The sequence below is a fragment of the Rhyacophila brunnea genome, unplaced genomic scaffold (assembly GCF_057557595.1).
Source record: "Rhyacophila brunnea isolate RB1 unplaced genomic scaffold, BYU_Rbru_1.0 scaffold_3, whole genome shotgun sequence".
NCBI classification, from domain to species: domain Eukaryota; kingdom Metazoa; phylum Arthropoda; class Insecta; order Trichoptera; family Rhyacophilidae; genus Rhyacophila; species Rhyacophila brunnea.
Window position 1 is genome coordinate 34,845,481 of NW_028232965.1, and position 19,620 is coordinate 34,865,100.

Genomic DNA, 19,620 nt, shown 5'->3' on the forward strand with positions numbered 1-19,620 from the left:
ATCCAAACAAAAAAATCTAGCTTTAATGTCTTCTATTCGCGTTTCTATGCTCCTTCGATGCCACACCTTAACAGTTCTTTCTTCAAAGTTACGCTGAGTTTTATACAATGTACATGACTGAAGGTTATTGTTTATTGTATATCCATCAGAAGTATCATGCAATATCTTGCGATAATTAACATGACACTACCAAGGGTAAGTTCAAAATTTAAAAACTAACTTAATTACTGCAAAGTCAAAGTAGACATCAAGCTTGCAAAGGAAAACAAAGAGACTTCTCTATAACGACAGATATATACTTTCTTGGACTCACTTTCCTACTTACTAAAATTAACCTAATGTGAGACCATTCATGAACACAAATGTAAGAGAATTGCGAAATAAACGAATCTATTGAGAAACCATAATAAACGAGAGTTGCAACACAGCTACATCAAAAACTACATCGAAAGCTAGTGCGAAATTACTGTTAGATACCACCAACGATATCCATGGATAATTACTTATTCAAGTAAAATCCATCACAAAACAAAGAATTTACTCATGTTTCGAGAATTAAGCTAAACAAGCCACCACTATGCTTTCATGCAAGGAAAACATTCTGAATTTAGAGCCCGTTACGTGACAAATTCATTCATAGGATCTGCTTCTTCTCAACCTTAAATAAGAATAGTAGTGCAATAGCTTATGAAACTCATGCCATAAGACTAATGACTAAATAGAGTGATTGGGTAAAGCTCCTCGCTAAATGTTCCCGACCCAAATCAAAGTATCTGTGAGCGACACAGATAAACTACAAAGTAAAGGACCAATCCTAAATGTCCGCGACTTCGCAGTTAAAGAGAGTATGGAGATGTATGAAAATTAAAGTTTTGCATAGCAATCATCCACAATAGAGTAAGATTGAAAAAAACTAGACCTCCGAACTTATAGTCACTAACACTTACTTCCTATCAAATACAAGCTCAATTTTCATTTCACAAAATTAATTAATAATACTAAGAATAAAAAAAATATAACCCTAAAGTGAAACCAAACCATTTTGCAGATTGATTTAACAAATAAGATAGTCAAGTAACAATAAATTACAAGAAAAATTCTGTACACAGTACAGTTGTAAAAAGAGAAATAAAAAAGAAAGAAAAAACATGTTTTAGCGTGAAAACTGAATTGTCCTTGCAAGCATTTGCGTAAAAGCCCTCATGACCACAACCTAGCAAAACTTAAGTTGATGTTGAACGTCCTCAACCATAAAGTAATAGACACAATTAAAAAAACAGGATTGCATTTGGCTGTTGACCACTGGAATACTGCGACACAAATCTCTGCCAGCCGACATTGCTTTTCATCCAATAAAAGCTTTTCAGTGTTGTAGTTGTGAACCTTGAATAAGATAAAACAATTATGTAGATTAAAATTGTCACAACATGTTGAAAGAATATTTGAAAACATATAATATAATTTGTAAGATTTTGTTTTTATCTTAATTTTGAACTAAAGAAATCTCGATATCAGATGTAACGTATAATACTAAAAGATAAAACTAATTGGAAAAGAGAAAAAAAAAATGTATTATCTTAAATGCAATATTTTAAGTAATTCATACGTCATTTAAGTATATTATTTACAATACAAAATTACAAAATCATCATACCTAATTTAGACACAAGTTTTATAGAGTAACAAATTTGTAAATATCAGTTTCGATATATAATAAGAGCATAATTAATCATGATTCATGAAAATTTGCAAAAAAAAAAAATATATGACATTAGAATCATTAACATAGGTATAAATTGAAAAAAAAAAAAAACTTAGTTTCTAGACATGCTAATGGATAGAATCACCCCCTTCGAAATGAATTTGAAAAAAAAAAGAATGAGATTGAGCAGAATATTTCCTCATTTCCAAACATTGAAAAAAAAAACAAAGGCGTAAACCTCGACGCCATTAAAAATTCGATCATATTTTCTATTGTCTTTGAGTGACAATGTTAATCCAAAGATTAATAAATGTAAATTAAGTGATTTGCCAAGTTAAAGTAAAAGTATTTTGGTAAAAAGAAAAACAAGGGTAGAAATATTAACAAGCACACAAATAAGTTCTCAGTTTTCAGAAAAAATAAATGTAAGTTAGTTTGTCAAAATCATTTAAAGTGTATTGTACAATTTTAATAAAAGTGAAATTTAAAAGGTAGTGTGCAATAAAATAAGTTATAATTAGATTAAATAAAAAGATTAATAGTAATTTAAAAAATATTATGCTGATTTGGCAATATCTTTAATATGAAATTTCCCTATTGGTTTGAGATTTTTATCTCCAAGCAAGTAGATTAAAGGCGAAATTTTCTTTAAAACAACGTTTTCCACGAATATCGGCGCCAGTTTGCTAGAAAAATAATTAGCTGCCGATGATTGCACAAAGCTCTTTCGGTACATAATGTCTAAATCTTTGTGACGAGTGGACATTCTTATTAATTTGTAATATTTAACTTTTCCATAAAAAAAATAACAAGTAGTTGTTTGAAATTTTATGATTTTAACCGTACTTCATATTTTACGTGAAGACGTTAAAACTGCAGAAAGATTGCTAAAGAGTAAAAACAAAAAACTTTACAATATAAGCTTGTAGAAATGTTAGAAAATGAGCGAAAAAAAAATCTGACAAAAAATTTACTGAGCTCCCAGACAGTTTAAAATCGCCGTGAAATGATGAAAGTCTAGAAAGAAAAAAAAAATATTGAAATATTACTGACAAATTATATCGAGGTTCTAATCGATGATAATTAATGTCGAAAAATAAAAATCGAGATAATCAATAAAAAATTAAAAAATATTGAAACAATAAGTAAAATTGTCTAAAATGAACGAGAAATTTACGAACCTTTAGGTGTAAAAAAAAAATCTCCGATACTTGAAATTGAAAGAATACTTATGATAAAATTATAAGGTTAATCAAATGTGAAAGATGACGAATAATATGTAATAAAATTCAATCACAAGATGAAAATATTCAAAAAAAATCAAGCAGACGTAATAAAATTACAGTAAGTATTTATTTAAATAGTCGTTGAAGTAATGATGAATTTCAGATTTAAGATTAAAAACTGCAACTATTTTATTTTAAAGATTAACATAGTAAAAGTTAATCACTGGCAACGAATTAATAATATCTGAAAAGAAATAGTGATGTTTTAACCAGTTACTTAGCTTTTCAATTATATCTTCTGTGATATATTGAAGAAGGTATGTCGAAGACCAGACATTGTCCTCCCAAGATTGAAGAAGACAATCTTGATTTTTTTTTTTTAAATCCTCTTTGAAGCATTCATCAGAATCCCATATGATGCAATCGAGTCAGTAGGTATGTATGCCCACGCGACATAATAATTATCTGAAAAAATATTCATGTTATTTCCATTCTAAATTGACAAAAATTAAAAGATGTGCTCGAGTAATAATGTTGTAGCATTATATAGCTTCTCATCTGAGAAATAAACTATAAGCAAATTAAAAAAATTAAATAAAATGCTTGTATTTTAAATGATAATTAATAAGAATGCAGAGAAAAGAGAAAAAAACTCTCGTGAGAATCATTGTAAGCAGATTATAGTAGTTTAAAAGTAGGTTTAACCACTGCATAATATAATTATATTTTTGTAATAGTAATGAGAATGCTTGAAACTTTATGCTGAGCAGTTTCTATTGAACAGTAGGTGAATATAACCATTAGCTTATTTTAAGTTACTAAAGTTTACAAAAAACAATTTAAAATCTACTAGGAATAATACAAAGGTTTATGTATTCACTAGGTAGGTAAAATTAATGTATTTTAAATGTAAAGACATTTGCTTAAAAGAATATTAATAAAGCATTTATAAGAACTGGGTTTTGCTAAGACCCAAAACATCCATTAGGATCGGATATGGTCAAAAGAAAAACCGAATGCCTAAATAGGGGTAATTAAAAAAGATCTAAGTAAACAATATAATAAAATATTAGATACCTAGAACTAAGTGGTTCAAAACAATAAAAATGCAGCAAATTTCTCCGAACTGCAATAAAAAAAATACAAAACCAGAATGCTAAAAAATACCAGTAATAAAATCGAGGGTTTTAAACCTTGAGTTAATGTGTTTCTGTGCAAAATAAACTGCATTTTAAATAAAAACACATCCGTTTCAAATATTTAGAGAAAGCAATAACAATAAAGTTGTAAAAGTCCCAAAACTAAATTGGGGTGCAATCAAGAGGGTCTAGAGCTAAATGTGACAATAGGCTAATAAAAATAAACCCACTACCTAGAAATGGTAAAGATTTTACACAATAACAAATAAATGCGGTGAATTCAAAGAATTTTTCTCCGAAGTGCCGTAAATATAATTGGAAAGCAGATAAATAATATTATTTAAGTGAGAGATACAAAAACTAAACAATTGTTAAGTGTGGAAAAAAAACCAAGGGTAAAATACATAATGACGGTTTCAAATTACTCTGAAATGCATAAAGTAGGTAACGACCTTGTTTACTATTTTTCTATAATTCTATTTTGTCCCTGCCTAACTACTTGAAACAAAATGTTAAGAAGGTTTTATACCTGAAATGGGTTTTTGGAAGTAATAGGAATATACCTACATGAATGATTTCATAACTACACATTTTGACAAAAATGACGGTTATTAAATTTTAACATTGCCTTAACAACAAAAACTTTATGAAAAAATAGAATGAGATCTTCGGAAATGATTTACGCGGGAAAATAAATTCATATACTTACCTACGTAGTTTATCTAAAAAAAATACAGTCGAAATAATAAGAGAAAAATAATCAAAATGAATTGACAATCCGCCATTACAACAAAGCTATCTAACTATGATATTATATTAATTAAAGTTTGCGATGACAATAATTCCTAATATAATTAAATGTAGACAAATCTACCACTAAATTGAACTTACTAAAAAGCAAATTAGAAACATTTGTAACAAATTGGATATTTAAAAAAAAAACATATTAATACCTACTGATTATGCTCTATAATAGAATATCAGCAAGAAAAGATAAAAGACCATGAAATTAATTATGTTTATAACCTCATCTAATAGTTAATTGAGAAAAAACTAGGTCTAGTAGATATTCTTATCTGCAAATCCCCTCACTCAATACCCTCACTGACGCTAGAATTGATTAAAATTTTAATAACTAAGTTTTAATTGAAATTTTTAAATATTAAACTTATTCAAACAGAAGATTTATCTAATTTAATATGACATTCAATAATATAAAACAATCACTGATTTAAAATAATAACTAATAACCAGAAAAATAACCACCAAGCAGATTTTGCAATGAACAATGCCGCAAGCTATCTACAAACCATACACTTTTTATGAAAGATAATTACTGAAAAGAATATAAGTTCAAACATAAGATTAAAATAATAGTTCAAAAACTTACCAAAAATCAAACCACTTGTAGACACTAAGCACAATGGAAGCTAGTATAGAAAATATATTATAGAGTAGGTATAGATAGTATAACACAATTAAGTTCTGAGATGTTGACACTTCGAAAGGTAAGATTGAAATGAAAGATGCGAACTGCCCCGTACCTAATATACAGTAAAAATGCAGTGCCATGTGGAGAAACTAAAAATCTGCATTCGAAGCATCTACGGCCTCAACAAACAAAACTACCTATATGAATTTCACTGAACTATTGATATCCTCTATCAATATTTAATTGGATGTTAGAAAATAAACGAACAATGTAATTATTATAAATAATCAAGCGAAGATAATACAATCCACTAACTTTAACAAAGCATGAATTAAGTATTTTTGGCTATGAAAAAATATATAAACCTAGCATTATTTATAGAATACAAACTAATGCATTTATAAAACAGTTTCTAACCAAAAATTGAAAAAAAACACCACAAACAACTATGTTTAGATAGGATTTGCTGTCAACGGACTTTCATAAAATTCATAATTCAAACAATTCACTAAGAAAAAATACTATAACAGATTTAATAACTAGAGTCAAATGCCGTCGGACATGAAAATTTTCTGACTAACAAACCTAACAATATAGATTATAAGTCTCCTTCTAAACTACAATATTCCCAACAAAATTATATATACACTGATTAAAAACTAGTATGATGATAAAATGTAACAATGCATTAGTAAAAAAATACAACATAGAAAATATCTAAGCGAAAAAATTAGCACTGCTGAAATAAATACACAAAAATATAGATTACAAAATAACCTAACATAGTAATTAAAATATCTATCTCCGCAAGCAAAAGATCACGTATCATCCGTTTTATAAGAATAAAAGAAATAATTTAAGAGAATAAAACAATTGACAAAGCTTCAATTAAATTAAATACAAGTTCCACTGAAAAATCACACACAATTGACAATCGATGTTAAAATAGTTCAACAATCGGTCCAAAGTTGTAGCGCCAATTGTGGTATTGGCTATAAAATGGATTATAAATATGTGAATAAAATAGGAGAGTGAATGTGTGAATAAAAATATAAATTGTAGAAATTGCAAGTTAAAGGTAGAGCATGATTAGATTTAAGCGTGAATAGTAAAATCGGATAATTGAATTATTCAGGGCCATGAGATCGCGCTGACAAATGTATGTGATTATCAGAGAACTAGCATCTATAAAATATGTAAAAAAAGGAATTTAAATAGACTGAGAAACTATGTATAAAAGAGACTTATAAGTGTGTGATAAAATTGAATTGATAAAAAGGGCGCCAAGTGCTGTCTAAGTGTGTACATAATTAAACACCATGCAAATAAAGAAAACACTAGATTTAGAGATAACAATAGTCGTTTATTATAGGAAAAAAAAACATTAAATTTATTTTGACAAGTATTACAATTGAAATTAAGGAGACTCGGTGATCTTTTTTATGCGAAGACATGCTATTCTACAAGAAACATTATAAATAAAAATAATAGGGTACTCATCTGCTCTGCATCCCTTCAAATTGTAGACACTGAATTTTAGAAATTAATGTTAATAAAAGTTCAATAAAAGTGAAAGAAAACTGATTTTTATGTGTGGCCGGCGTCCCGTACCGGCCGTTCACAAAAAGTAAGTTAAGTTGAAAGATCCATCCAGTTGAGAAGTCAGGGTAAAAGTGAACGAGATCGATAAAGGTGCAACCCTCCTGTCCGCCAAAGTACAAGTAGGTATCAGCAACGGCCGCGGGGTGGGGGTTTGTGTGAAAGAGAATCGATCTTGCTTCTTCTTCTATCGGTGAGAATTTACCTACTCTCAAATTACGTATAGGTACGTATCCACAACGTGACAATACCTACGTACATAGGTACACACTTTACAATAATTACATAAGTAGTCTATGTACGCCGCATACCATATGGCGCCTTCAAGAATCTATAGCTTAGTGCGCAAAATAAGTGCCGTTTAGGGCCCCTGCGCCGTACGCGCATCGCACGGCTCCTTGCAGTGTGCTACGCCACTTAGAGTCGTACACCGCACAACCAGTATCCGCTGCAAATACTTCTTTTTCCCAGCCCCAATCTCAGACATTCCGCATCAAGTCGAATATTGCTCAGGCTATTGCCATTCGGTTATCGATTTCTCTTTGTGAATTGACATCTCCCTTGATGCGCGTATTGGGTATGGCCATGGTGTATCCCAAGTTTTGTGCTCTCCTGAAAATTGCATCCCTTTTTTGTCGTAGTTAGACCTTGACCAGATGACACGTGTCTCACCACGCTTTATGCCACGCCAAATGTGTGTGCTGCGTCCATATAACGCGTTTAGTTTAGTAGTGAACAAGCTAGGTGATGTAATTATTTTTTGAATGGCATTAAAGACAAGCGCTAGTGCGAGAATAAAGACTAACAACTCAATCGTGATACACGGTTCCTTTGAGATTTAATTAGCATGATAACTAGCAAGATGTATTCTTGGTAGTGTACAAGCTAGGTGACATAATTTATTTTGAAATGCCCATAAAAACTGTCGTCTCGAGCGCGAGGTGGTCGTAATTCATTTTGGAATGGCGATAAAAACGCCGCGTCGTTGAGAATCTAACAAGTGCTTGTGCTTATCGCGCGACAGATGACACGCCACGAGTACGTGTGGATGGTTCAATGGAATGCGCGCGAGTTTTTACGCACGAGTCAATTTGCGCTATCTGGACAAGGTCTTACTCGTGAAAGTAAAGTAAACCGTAGTAGGGTGCAGACGCCGCTAAACATAAAAAAGTTTGGGAGACTGCCTCATTATACCATACTTATGTCATGCTTAATAACTATCTTGTTAGGAAATATCGCAATATAAATTTTGCTTCGTTAAAAGATAACTATTTTAATATTGCGATGTGGTAAGTAAGTACAACTTAATGCAGTAATTTTGCTTATTTTGAAACGTAATTAAGTAATATAAAGATTTTCTCTATGCCATCACATCAGCACTATTATTAGTGGCGTAATAGAACTGGCAATGCGTTCTGGTATATTTGGAACCAAATGGCACAACGCTGTTTTCAGTTTATTCATTATTGTAGAATTATCATAAATACTTACATTCATTAATCGTCATTGTCAGCTTTATCAGCTGGGTTTAATCTATCGCCGAGAGCTCCTTCTACTTCCTTATCAGTTCCCAGTTCTTCACTGACATGTACTTTCGCAAACCGAGACAACGGGCCTGTAGTCCAGGATCCCATAGACTTTTCGTAAACATAATATACGGAACGCATTCTGACAATTGGAATAGGTTCTAGGGGTCACAAAGATATATTATAATGTCGATGTTGCCAGGCGATACTAGTGGTATTTTTTTTTTATTGAGGTTTTAATTTTTTTCTAATAACCCACCAAAAAATGTTTTGAGTTCTTCAATAAAACCAAGACCGAATCAGGGATTGATTGAAAATTCAATAATTGTACCATGCCATCGGCATGGTCGTAGAACGGTTCGTCCCATTTGAAAAAATAAAAATAGCGGGTAGTGCAATGTGTTCAAAATTATCGATTCTTAGGATCCTCCTTGGCTTAAATTATTTTATTTAGTAGCATTTTTGTATAGAATCACCCAGATTGGTTTCTTTACTATATCTATACAAATGACATTAGTTTTAGTATTATGGTAAATCAAGAAGCTAGATATATCGTCAAAAGATTTAAAAGGGGCCTCGAAACAATTCAAACCACGATAATTAATTTAAGTATTCTATAATCCTTAAAAGATGCGCAAGTCACTAAATTTCAAATAGTTGTCGCAAAAAAAGTAGATAATGCACCTCTTGAAAATATTATAATTTGAATCTAGCTATGTATAAATATATTAAAATTAAACGAAATTGCTACCTTATAATAAATATAGACAATTATTAATAAATGTAGACAAACATAGGAAATGCATAGTGCCATTGCCTTTTTTACGACGGCAACCCTCTGGATTCATCTTTCTCCTGCTCCCGGTTGTAAAACCGATTCGCGACGAATACCAATTTACATTCAAGCGGTAATGCTGTTTTACATGGAGAATGGGGTTTTGGGGCAAAGGTTCTTAAAAATATAGAACATACGATAAGATATTATATTTTAAATATGTCCACAATCAGTGCCCGCCTGAAAGACACCTTTGCTGATTGTCAAAGTACATAATATATACAGGGGGTTTTTATGTACCGTTCGGCGTTCCGATTTTGTCTTTTAATACCTCGTAAATAACATATTGAGTTATATATGTTTAATAATTGTTTATATAATTCTAGGCATCGATTTGACATAATGACTGGAGTGCAAATGCATCCTCGTTCGACTACATTTTGGCATGCATATTGATTGGGTCATTTTGTCGATTACTTAGCGAATGCTGGGTTTTAATTGTTGAATTATTGTCGGCTTGTTTTTGTAGTCTCAACGAAAAGAACCTAGCGCTGTTAAATCATAGGTGGATAATAATCGATGTCACTAGATTTTGACGTTATTCCTCCAAGAAATTCTTCGCGCAAAAATATCCACCGTAGCACGAGCTATGTGCGTTATCGAACCATCCTGTTGAAACCACATAAATGCTGCAAGGCCTGTTAATAAATTTCAGGTAAATTTAGAGCATCGTATTACACCGATTATCATTCACAGTAATCGAATTTTTATTTTTATCTTAAAAACCGGCCAAATGATTCCACAGTCTTAAATTTCAACACTCCACGAGCGAGAAAACAATAATGTTCTCATTCTCTTAGGTTTTCCGTTTTCAACCGACAATTTTGTTCATTAACAGATCTACTCAGGTTGAAATGAGCTTCGTCACTCATGATTAAATTTTCTGAGTAATTAAATGTTATGAGTCTTTTATGATAACATGTTGCGAATAATCAGTTGCCAACGTCCAACTAAAACAAGTCAAATTACAACAGACCGCAACGCTACTAACAAAAGTGACGGCAATTAAATCGGAACCGCATGTAAAACAACCTGTGTATATTTTTCATTTACATTTCCATTCTAGCAAGCCTAGAATTTACAATCTGAATGCATTTATATCACACAATATTAATATATCATTATCTAATCGCGAAGTCATTACATTACCTCTCATTTTCGATTCACATAATAATTTATAATAAAATGATATCTACGCCCAATGTGCTAATTAATGACTCACAATATAAAATACAATGTTAAATTATATACATTTAAAATGTCATATTTAATATAGTCATGATTCCAAATCCTACCTTCAAATATTGTACTTTTACTTCTCAGAATATTGATAAACGATTCTTGCAATGACGTACCTACATAGTTGAAAAATATTTAGTCACTGAAGTAATTCAATGATATAATTGCTAGAAATCGAATAATTCAGTAGAAAATTCTACTAGAAATCATAGCTCAGAGGACAGGGCCAATTTCAGGCTGATTTGACTAATTTAAAATGCAAAAGGTTAATGGAAACGAAAAAATAATGTTGATATTACTTATGTCCTATATTATATTACGGTAGAATGAATCCTGTGGTATTATCATCAGCCGCGGTCTATCCACTGCTGGGTGAAGACGTCCCCTAGCTCCCTCCACTCTTCTCGGTCCTTAGTTTTTTTCTGGTACGTACATCTAGCAGGTTTTAGAGTGCCCCTGTGGACATTGGTAGTTCAGTCGTAGAAAGCTCGCCTGCCCATGGAATTATCGATAAGTAAATTACATATTCGATAATTTCAGTATCATTTTTAGTTTTATGACATTTATCAGTTGTGAAACAATCTAGGTAGTAATTCTTCTTTAACCCTTGTTCTAAAAAAATGTTGATAATCATGTCTTATATATTTTTTTAAAAATGCTAGTTTCTAGACATTTTTATAAATTCAGCTACTGTTTTACTATATCTCGCGTATTTTTTGTGAATGATGGTTGGCAACACTGGCTGGGGGATTTAAGTCAACCACAAGTTAAATGGAAGTCCATGCGTTTCTCGCAAATTTACTGAGATTGATTATGAAAATTTAATATCCTATATTGTTATATTCCTTGAACTGTTCTGTTCTGTATTAATTATTAATAATTATTGACTTAGGTACTGAAATATTTTTTGTTTTCATTTTCAGTGGTCGTTGAGGTAGACAGGAGACCAATTAGTGTGGATATCTGTGATACTGCTGGACAAGTAAGTACCTGACTATTTTTATTATGCAAATGTAAAATGTTACACACCTATAAATAGGGTTGTCAACTGTTGGCCGGGATCGTCCCGGAATTGAAGCCCTTGTTTAGGATCCCGGATGTAGCTTAGCTGGGATGCACAATATCCCAGATATTTAGTAAACCCAAACAATAACTAGAAATTCTTTAATATCCCGTGAATAAATCGACTCTCATCTTGGCCGTACACCCTTGAACATCCCATCCCGTAAGGCCGGAACAACTAAAAAGACTCTACTCTCATTTTTCTGAAAAAAAAACAGTTGGCAACCTACAAACCTGAGTAATAATAAAAAATAATATGTTCTTACAATTATTATTTTAGATAAAAAAATGGTAGAGTTATATTATCAAAACCTTCGAAAAAACGAATTTAGTTTTTTATTCCTTTACCAGCGCACATTCGAAGAAAAGGATTGGGAATTAATGGCACACTGCGTTAAAATCCACAGCAGCATTATTCAATATACTTACAATAATATTCAAACATTCAGAAAATAGTTTTCACATAAACTAATTCATAATACCAAACAAAAGTAGTGTATCGCATTAAAAAAATATAATATTGTTTTCACCTAGAAAAAAATATTTTGCAACATAGAAAAAGGACGTAGGTACTTAATTCACAAAGCGAAAAATTATTTCACCAATGAAAATAGTCCCTGGTAATAATGCAACAACGTCACGATATTGCACGAGACTGCAAAATATTTCACATCAGCTGTCAAGTAAAATATGACAATATTATGTACTGTAGAAATTATCGTTTTAATAATCAATAAAATCGAATATAGGAGAATACAAATTATCAAGTATTGTACGGAGTTTATTTTTTCATTTGTTACCTACTATGTAAAAATAATGTAACAAGAAACTATGAATACATCAAAAAAATAACTTAATTTTAAATATTATTGTCGTGTTGCGTATTTATTATTTAATACATTTTTTTAAATCGTCGAATTCTTACACATTTGTTATAATAATTAGGTAGTTATAGTATATTGTTTGTGAAATATTATATTTTTCTAACGAATATAATTATTTTCAATGTAGTTACGTTGAGTAGGTATATTATAAATTATATTACCATACTAATCGAAACTGGGTACCTACTGATAGTGATATATTATTGTTATATCTAAATATAATATGTAAATATAATAAACTACCACTATACTCGTGTTAAAATATTCTTATAATTAATTTAATCGCGAAGAAGAGCAAAATGTATTTTCCATCGATACAACTATTCATTTTCGAGTGTAATGGGATACAATAATATTCTATTAAAAAGTTAAAATCTACGATATTTCCGATCTGACTTACACCATTTTCAATGTTGTCGGCTCTTATGAAATAGTAAATTTTTTATTGTGCGAATATATTATTATATTCCTCGAAGAAAAAATGTTATAGGTAGTTGATACTTCATTCATTTAAACAATAATGAAATTAGGTACTATACATTATTTGTCAGTAAACGTGGATAATATGCAGCACTCGAAATGGAAAATTTTACGAACCGGAACGTTCGATAATTTTATGAAAATATTAACGTTGTTATCTAATTGTATATGTATTTTATAAAAATAAGTCTATTAGATTTCTTATTATATGACGTATCTAGCTCAGGCGGTCAAATATATATATCCACGAGACGGAGCGATAATTTTGGAGATTTTATGAACCGGAACGGCGCTCCGGTGCGTTCCGGTCCATTTCGAGCCCTGATAATATGCCCTTCTAATAATATTTATTTTTAATAAATATTCTCCTATTAATAGATAGGTTAGTTAATCAAATGAATTGAAATCTAATCTCGACTATAAATATATTTTTGATATGCACTTCTTATCATAGTATATTATATAGGTATACAAGTAATTGGTAATTAAGTACATATGTCATTGATTATTGTAAAGATTAACTGAATAAACATGTTGAACCACAATCATTAAATGTCCCCTTTTAAAAATAATATAATTTTAATTAAATACAATTTTCACTTTCTTCGATAAATGATATAACTACGAATAATAACAGATAAAAACTTTATTTTTCAGGATTCTCTGGAAGGATTGAGGGAGCTCTGTTATCCAGGGACCGACGTGATAATCCTGTGTTTTTCTGTGGTGAAGCCGAGCAGTTTTCAATCGGTGATCAGGCGATGGGCGCCTTGTGCAGCAGCTATCAAAGCGCCTCTGGTGCTCGTAGGAACGCAGAGTGATTTGCGCCAACATCCAAGTGTCCTCCATGATTTAAAAGTGAGCATTTAAAAATTATATTCCGTTATCTAGGTACATAACTTATCACCTATATTTACTAATGATATTGTCATATGTATATTTGGTTAGTACATACAAGGAACCGTTGCTATTTTTTTTGGTGAAATGAAAGGATCCCTCGGTGGTAAGGTGAAACAAATTTCTTCTTGCAAAAAAATCTCCATTATATAGGTACTGTGAGTTGAAATGCAAAATATGAAATACCACAATTTGGTTTTGTTGTAAAGACGTACCTAGTCACGTTCAATCTACAAGTAAAAGTGGAACCAGAGTTTAATAATATATTATACTATTTAAGTACTAATACTTTAACTACTTTAATGTTTAATGGACTCCCAGTTTGAAAATTAATAAATACATACGATACGCACCATGGTTATTAGAATATAGTGTGTTGATAGAGAGAGGGATTGAACACCATTGTTCGACAAGTCATATTTTAATGGTGGAAAGAGATTTAAGACAGCAGTTCTCAAGATGTGCGCTGCGGAATATTCCAATAAATCCACTGAACCGTTTAAATGCCAATCGTTTTGAACATATAACTCACCACAGACCCAGTTACTTACCCAAAAATAAAATAAAATCATTGTACCTACTTATATATTATGTGCGAAGAAGTAAGTATCATGCGAAAATAACGTAAACAAGGAAATCAGCGAGGCTTTATTGCGTTTTTACTTCTATAGATATGTTCTGATTTTGTCATGATGATAATGGGCGTCATGAACCGAATAATTTTGAGAACCCCTGATCTAAAATGCACCTCTTCAATGGACCTCAGTGTTGCCAACTGGACTGTAATAATACTATACAAATACAGTAAATATAAGTGAGTACATACAGCTATTTAAAGCTCACACATAGGTCATCACAAGAAAATATTCAAAAAATATGCCTGCTCACGTTTTTTCTCATTTTTGCGGAAATACTTTTTTATTTTTAGAAATTGAAACAGATTTTTTCTGAAAATTGACGGGAAAAGCAGGTTCAGGAGACTTATGCCGATGGTCTAATTTGCTCTAATAGTAAAAAAAGTGGTATTTTACTTTGATGTTATTACCATTTAAAAATATATGGTTGTCCGATGCAATTTTGGTTTAATGTATGTTGATAGTCGACAACTACACTGAATTTTTATTGACCTCGAACACCATTTAGAAAACGCCATTGTAGAACGTCAGATGCATTTAACCTTAGTGATAGGTAGGGGGGCCCGCCAAAGATCCTGGCTTGAGGGCCCGCTTCAGTTTGTAGGGGCCATGATCCTGATACTTGATGCTACGGTGCTGTAACAAGACTCACAGTGTGTTGTATTACCGATGATGGAAATGATTATTATGTCATCGACCAGTATAATTTCATTATGGACCATGTAAATGTAAATAGAAGAATAATTTGAATATCTAAATAATATACATGGAGCTTCCTCGATCCTTCTTCATCGTTGGCTCATTGTTAATGCTGTCACGTTATTTTTCGCTGGATATCAAAATACCTAACACCAAACGTAAATAATATTTTACTCCTCTCGACGTTTCGGTAGCCTTGCATGTATAGTTAGTTGATGCTAATTCATTAATATTAAAAATGAAGGTACGCTCGTTGTTTTCTGGGCAAACGTGATTCTAATTCACTAGCACACAATAATAAATTAAAATTATGTAGGTACCTACCTATTCACAGCGATTGCAATATGTACCAGGATTTCAAAACCGGTATTCCAGGATTTATCGATACTGAAATACCGGTTTGAAATATCCAAAATACCGGTATACGTATTCATATTGAGAATGCAGACATACCTATTTAGTTTTTGGAAAGCGAATTTAATAATTGCATTTTTGTAAAAATCAACAGTTCTATAATTTATCACCTGTACCTACCTATATATTTATTTTATAGTATTAACTGTCAATTCATGGTGGAACTGCATTGTATTATTTGATTAATTATTTGTAAATAAATGAAACACAATTTTATAATACTTATTCCACTTTTAATTAAATTCTGTGCCGGTTTCGTCCTCTTCAAGGGGACATTAAGTTGTAAGAAGTAGGTATACTTAAGTATTAAAAAATTGCGTTTCATTTAATTACAAATAATTTCCTATATACCTAATATCAATGTTTTAAATACATTTTATAGCTGTATTTATTGATAGATACTTATTTTTTTCTATATGTTTTAAAGAACACAGGTATTCAATAAGAAATACCGAACAACCGGTATTGATATTTTCATTGGCTATTGCAATATCTAGTTCTAGGGTAGGTAGGTAAAACGCTGCCTTTACTTAGATACCTACTTAAAAAATACATTTGGTCATGGGGTAAAAGTATTTTGCTGAAATTTATTGAAGCATGATAGTAATCTCCGCGAGATCTCATATTATCTGAAATATAAATATGAAATATATTTTTTTGCTTTAGTTCTAATTATTTTAAAATATGCAAGAATAGCCATATCAACACTTGTACACTTTTAATAAATCCTACATTGAAATATTGGAAGTAAAATGTTCAAAATCGGTAAACACTGACTTTTGTACCTACATAGGTAGGTATGTTAATGTTCTGGTTGTATCTGGGTCCCAATATTAAAGTTTATTTTATTACTGATATTCTACTGTCTGTTACTGCGCGAATAATCAGCTATAATCCCACATGCAAATAAATTTAGGTATACCGACCTTATCACGTTTTGGGTGTCGATAGTGTGAGGTTCTCCATATAATAATATGTAAGCGGTTACTTATTCACACAGTACAATTAATTTTTATGCACTAAATCAGGTATCCCAAAACTTTTTGAGTGGAGGGTCACATTATGATGTTTATACTGCTACATGGGGCGGATTGAAAGAGAATCTATTTTGAATACAGGGGTCTTACTGATTTTTAATCTAGAACACGTTTATGATGAAGAGTGGAATAGCATACACCTACGTATTTTCGCACTGAAACTTTCATAACTATTGTAGAAAGTGTAAATAATATAGGTACCAATAATTTAAAAAATACCTAACTACTTATTTGATCGAGCAAAAACAATTCTTTGAAGGTTGAAGGTCTTTTTTTAATCAGAATTCGTAAGATTTAAGAGGAAATCCATATTCTATACATATTGAACATATATTTTGATTTATACCAATTTATGTCGGACCTAACGAAAAAGTTTGAAACCACTGACTTGCCCAGTTTCATATACCCACTTCCGAAAAAATCTCCATATTATATTATAATAACAACATTATCTTTTGCATGTATGTATTATATTTAATCTATGATTATGCAGTATTTTTCCATAACTAAAATAATATAAGATAAGAAATGCAAAAATAAACGTGCAGCTGCTGCAACTATACAAAGTCTCTTCAATTATTCCGAATATTGAATCGTTTGCAATTTTATCGAAAATTCAATAAACAACATTTTTTTTAAATTCGAATGCTAGTGATCCACAACCGTTTTAACACAATGGGCCAATTTATCAATTTTCAATTTATTTATTGACGCAAAATATTATACTGTATCATGCATATTCATCGTTATCGCCGCGTACCAAGTTATAGGATGGATATTATGCCAATATATCAGTTGCAGCACAACACACACGAATCATAATATCTATTATTATTACTATTAAAATCATTTTATCATGTTTTACCGAACACCTGATTTTTTCGCAACTTTATCTCCGGCGGACCGTCTTAAATAGCATAGTGGACCGCTGATTTTGGTCCATTGACTTAGGATAGGCGCCTACGGTAGAGCATACGTCGTAGGACGTAGAGTGTCGTAGAGGTTACTAGAGCGCACTGATTTCGTGCCCCCAGCGTTAGAGATTCAGGGCCGACGTGTTGCGTGAAAGTCGAAATTGATCATTTTGGGATATCGTTGGGAGCTAAGCTTGAATAATATGTAAACTTTGTAGGAACAATGTATATGTCACTATGATCACATATATTTTCTTATATTAGAAATAGCACATTTCGTGGTCATATAAAATTTTTAATATCATAAAAGTAATTGTCGTTTTAAAAATGGGAATTTTGGTTTCAAGGTTTAAGGAGGTATGTTTTAAATATTCGCCTAGTATGGAGTTGTCGCCACTAATATTATATAGGTACTAAGTATGTAATATCGAATTTATATAATTTCTGTTCATCGCATAGATACTACCTATAATATGAAATGACGTTGTTTCATAATGAGCAAAACATGACAAGTGCAAAGAAGTAATGTTGAATTTTATTCTCTTTTGTTTCAGGAAAAAGGAGAGGCACCAGTTAGTGAAGCAGAAGCAAAATCCTTAGCTTCATCACTAAATGCGCCCTACATCGAAACATCAGCAAAAATGAGGAGTCGATTGAAGGACACATTTGACTCTGCCATTTTAGCCGCGTTACCTGTCGCCAAAACGAAAAAATCCATTTGGAAGAAAATGTTTTGCTTTTCATGACCGAAATTTCGAACACGATGACATTAGTTTTAAGAAAATTGATATTATATTGAAATTCAATAAAAATTGAAATACCCACTAAACGAGTTCTTATCTTTTTCAAAATCGTTTCAGGAATATAACCTAATAAACAGATGAATATTATTAAACTCGTTGGGGTCAGTACAGGACAGTGTTAGCAGTTCTCATGGATGAATAGGTACGACGAAATATTTATCAGAATCACCACCGCCTTGCACTACAAAGAATTTCAGGGTTTTTGCAGGGTGATCCTGGGTGTGAAGGTCCTGACCGAATTCAAATTAGCAATACCCGATGGCGGTGGACGAATTGTTTTTAGCCGGTACAAATTTCCTTTGGCTTAACATCAAGTAAACTACTCAGTTTACTTGCCAAAGTTCTTAAAGAAATCTCGATAGTAAATGCAAGGTATCCATAAAGGCATCTAGAAAAAAAGGACAGCACCTACAGAGGTTTGATCGCACAGGAGACATTGTAAACCAATTTATAACTAGCGAGCCAATTTATGACCATCTGGGCAATGATTTTAAGAATCTAAAATCTAGATTGTGCCTTTATATAAAAACCATACAACAGCCACTCTCAGTGCTTCTAAAAATAATTACACAAAATTCAAGTCGAGAGTTTCCAAAACTCAGATTACCATGCAATTTATATTTTAATCAATATTTTTGTGAACGGCTTAATACTAATATTCATCGCCAATTTGGAACCGCTATGATAAGTTGCAGAAAATGGTGAAAATCGATTATTTATAACTATATTTCGATTTTGTAAAAACGAAATTACTTTACAGATATCTTTTTATCATGCCATTAACATAGAGCCCGATAATTAAATTTGATTAGTAAAATTGATTTTTATTTAAATTTATCAAAATTTCATACCTTGATTTCATATTTTTGAGTATGAGCTGTTTAAGAAGGTAAACCACGTAAAATATGTCTCCACCTTCGAAAATGTCTTAAACGGTATTAATTATACCTAGGCTACAGTTGCTATGTATCTTTATTTTATCATTTCTTATTGATTCCATTGATACGCCTACCTACTGTACGAAAACATCTTCTTGGCTACGTGTTAAAACTGTGAACTAACATGGTCCGCTAATTTTTAACCGCACTTCCATTGTA

General features: G+C 31.4%; 1 protein-coding gene across 1 annotated transcript in view; it reads left to right on the top strand.

The window, feature by feature from the left end:
* Window positions 1-18,547, top strand: part of LOC147068262 (uncharacterized) — a 31,075-nt gene extending 12,528 nt beyond the window's left edge. The window contains exons 2-4 of the mRNA XM_085952680.1: window positions 11,622-11,680; window positions 13,782-13,982; window positions 18,275-18,547. Coding sequence (XP_085808806.1) covers window positions 11,622-11,680; window positions 13,782-13,982; window positions 18,275-18,466 — 452 coding nt within the window. The 3' untranslated portion in view covers window positions 18,467-18,547. The remainder of the gene's footprint in view (window positions 1-11,621; window positions 11,681-13,781; window positions 13,983-18,274) is intronic.
* The last annotated feature ends 1,073 nt before the right edge of the window (window positions 18,548-19,620 follow it).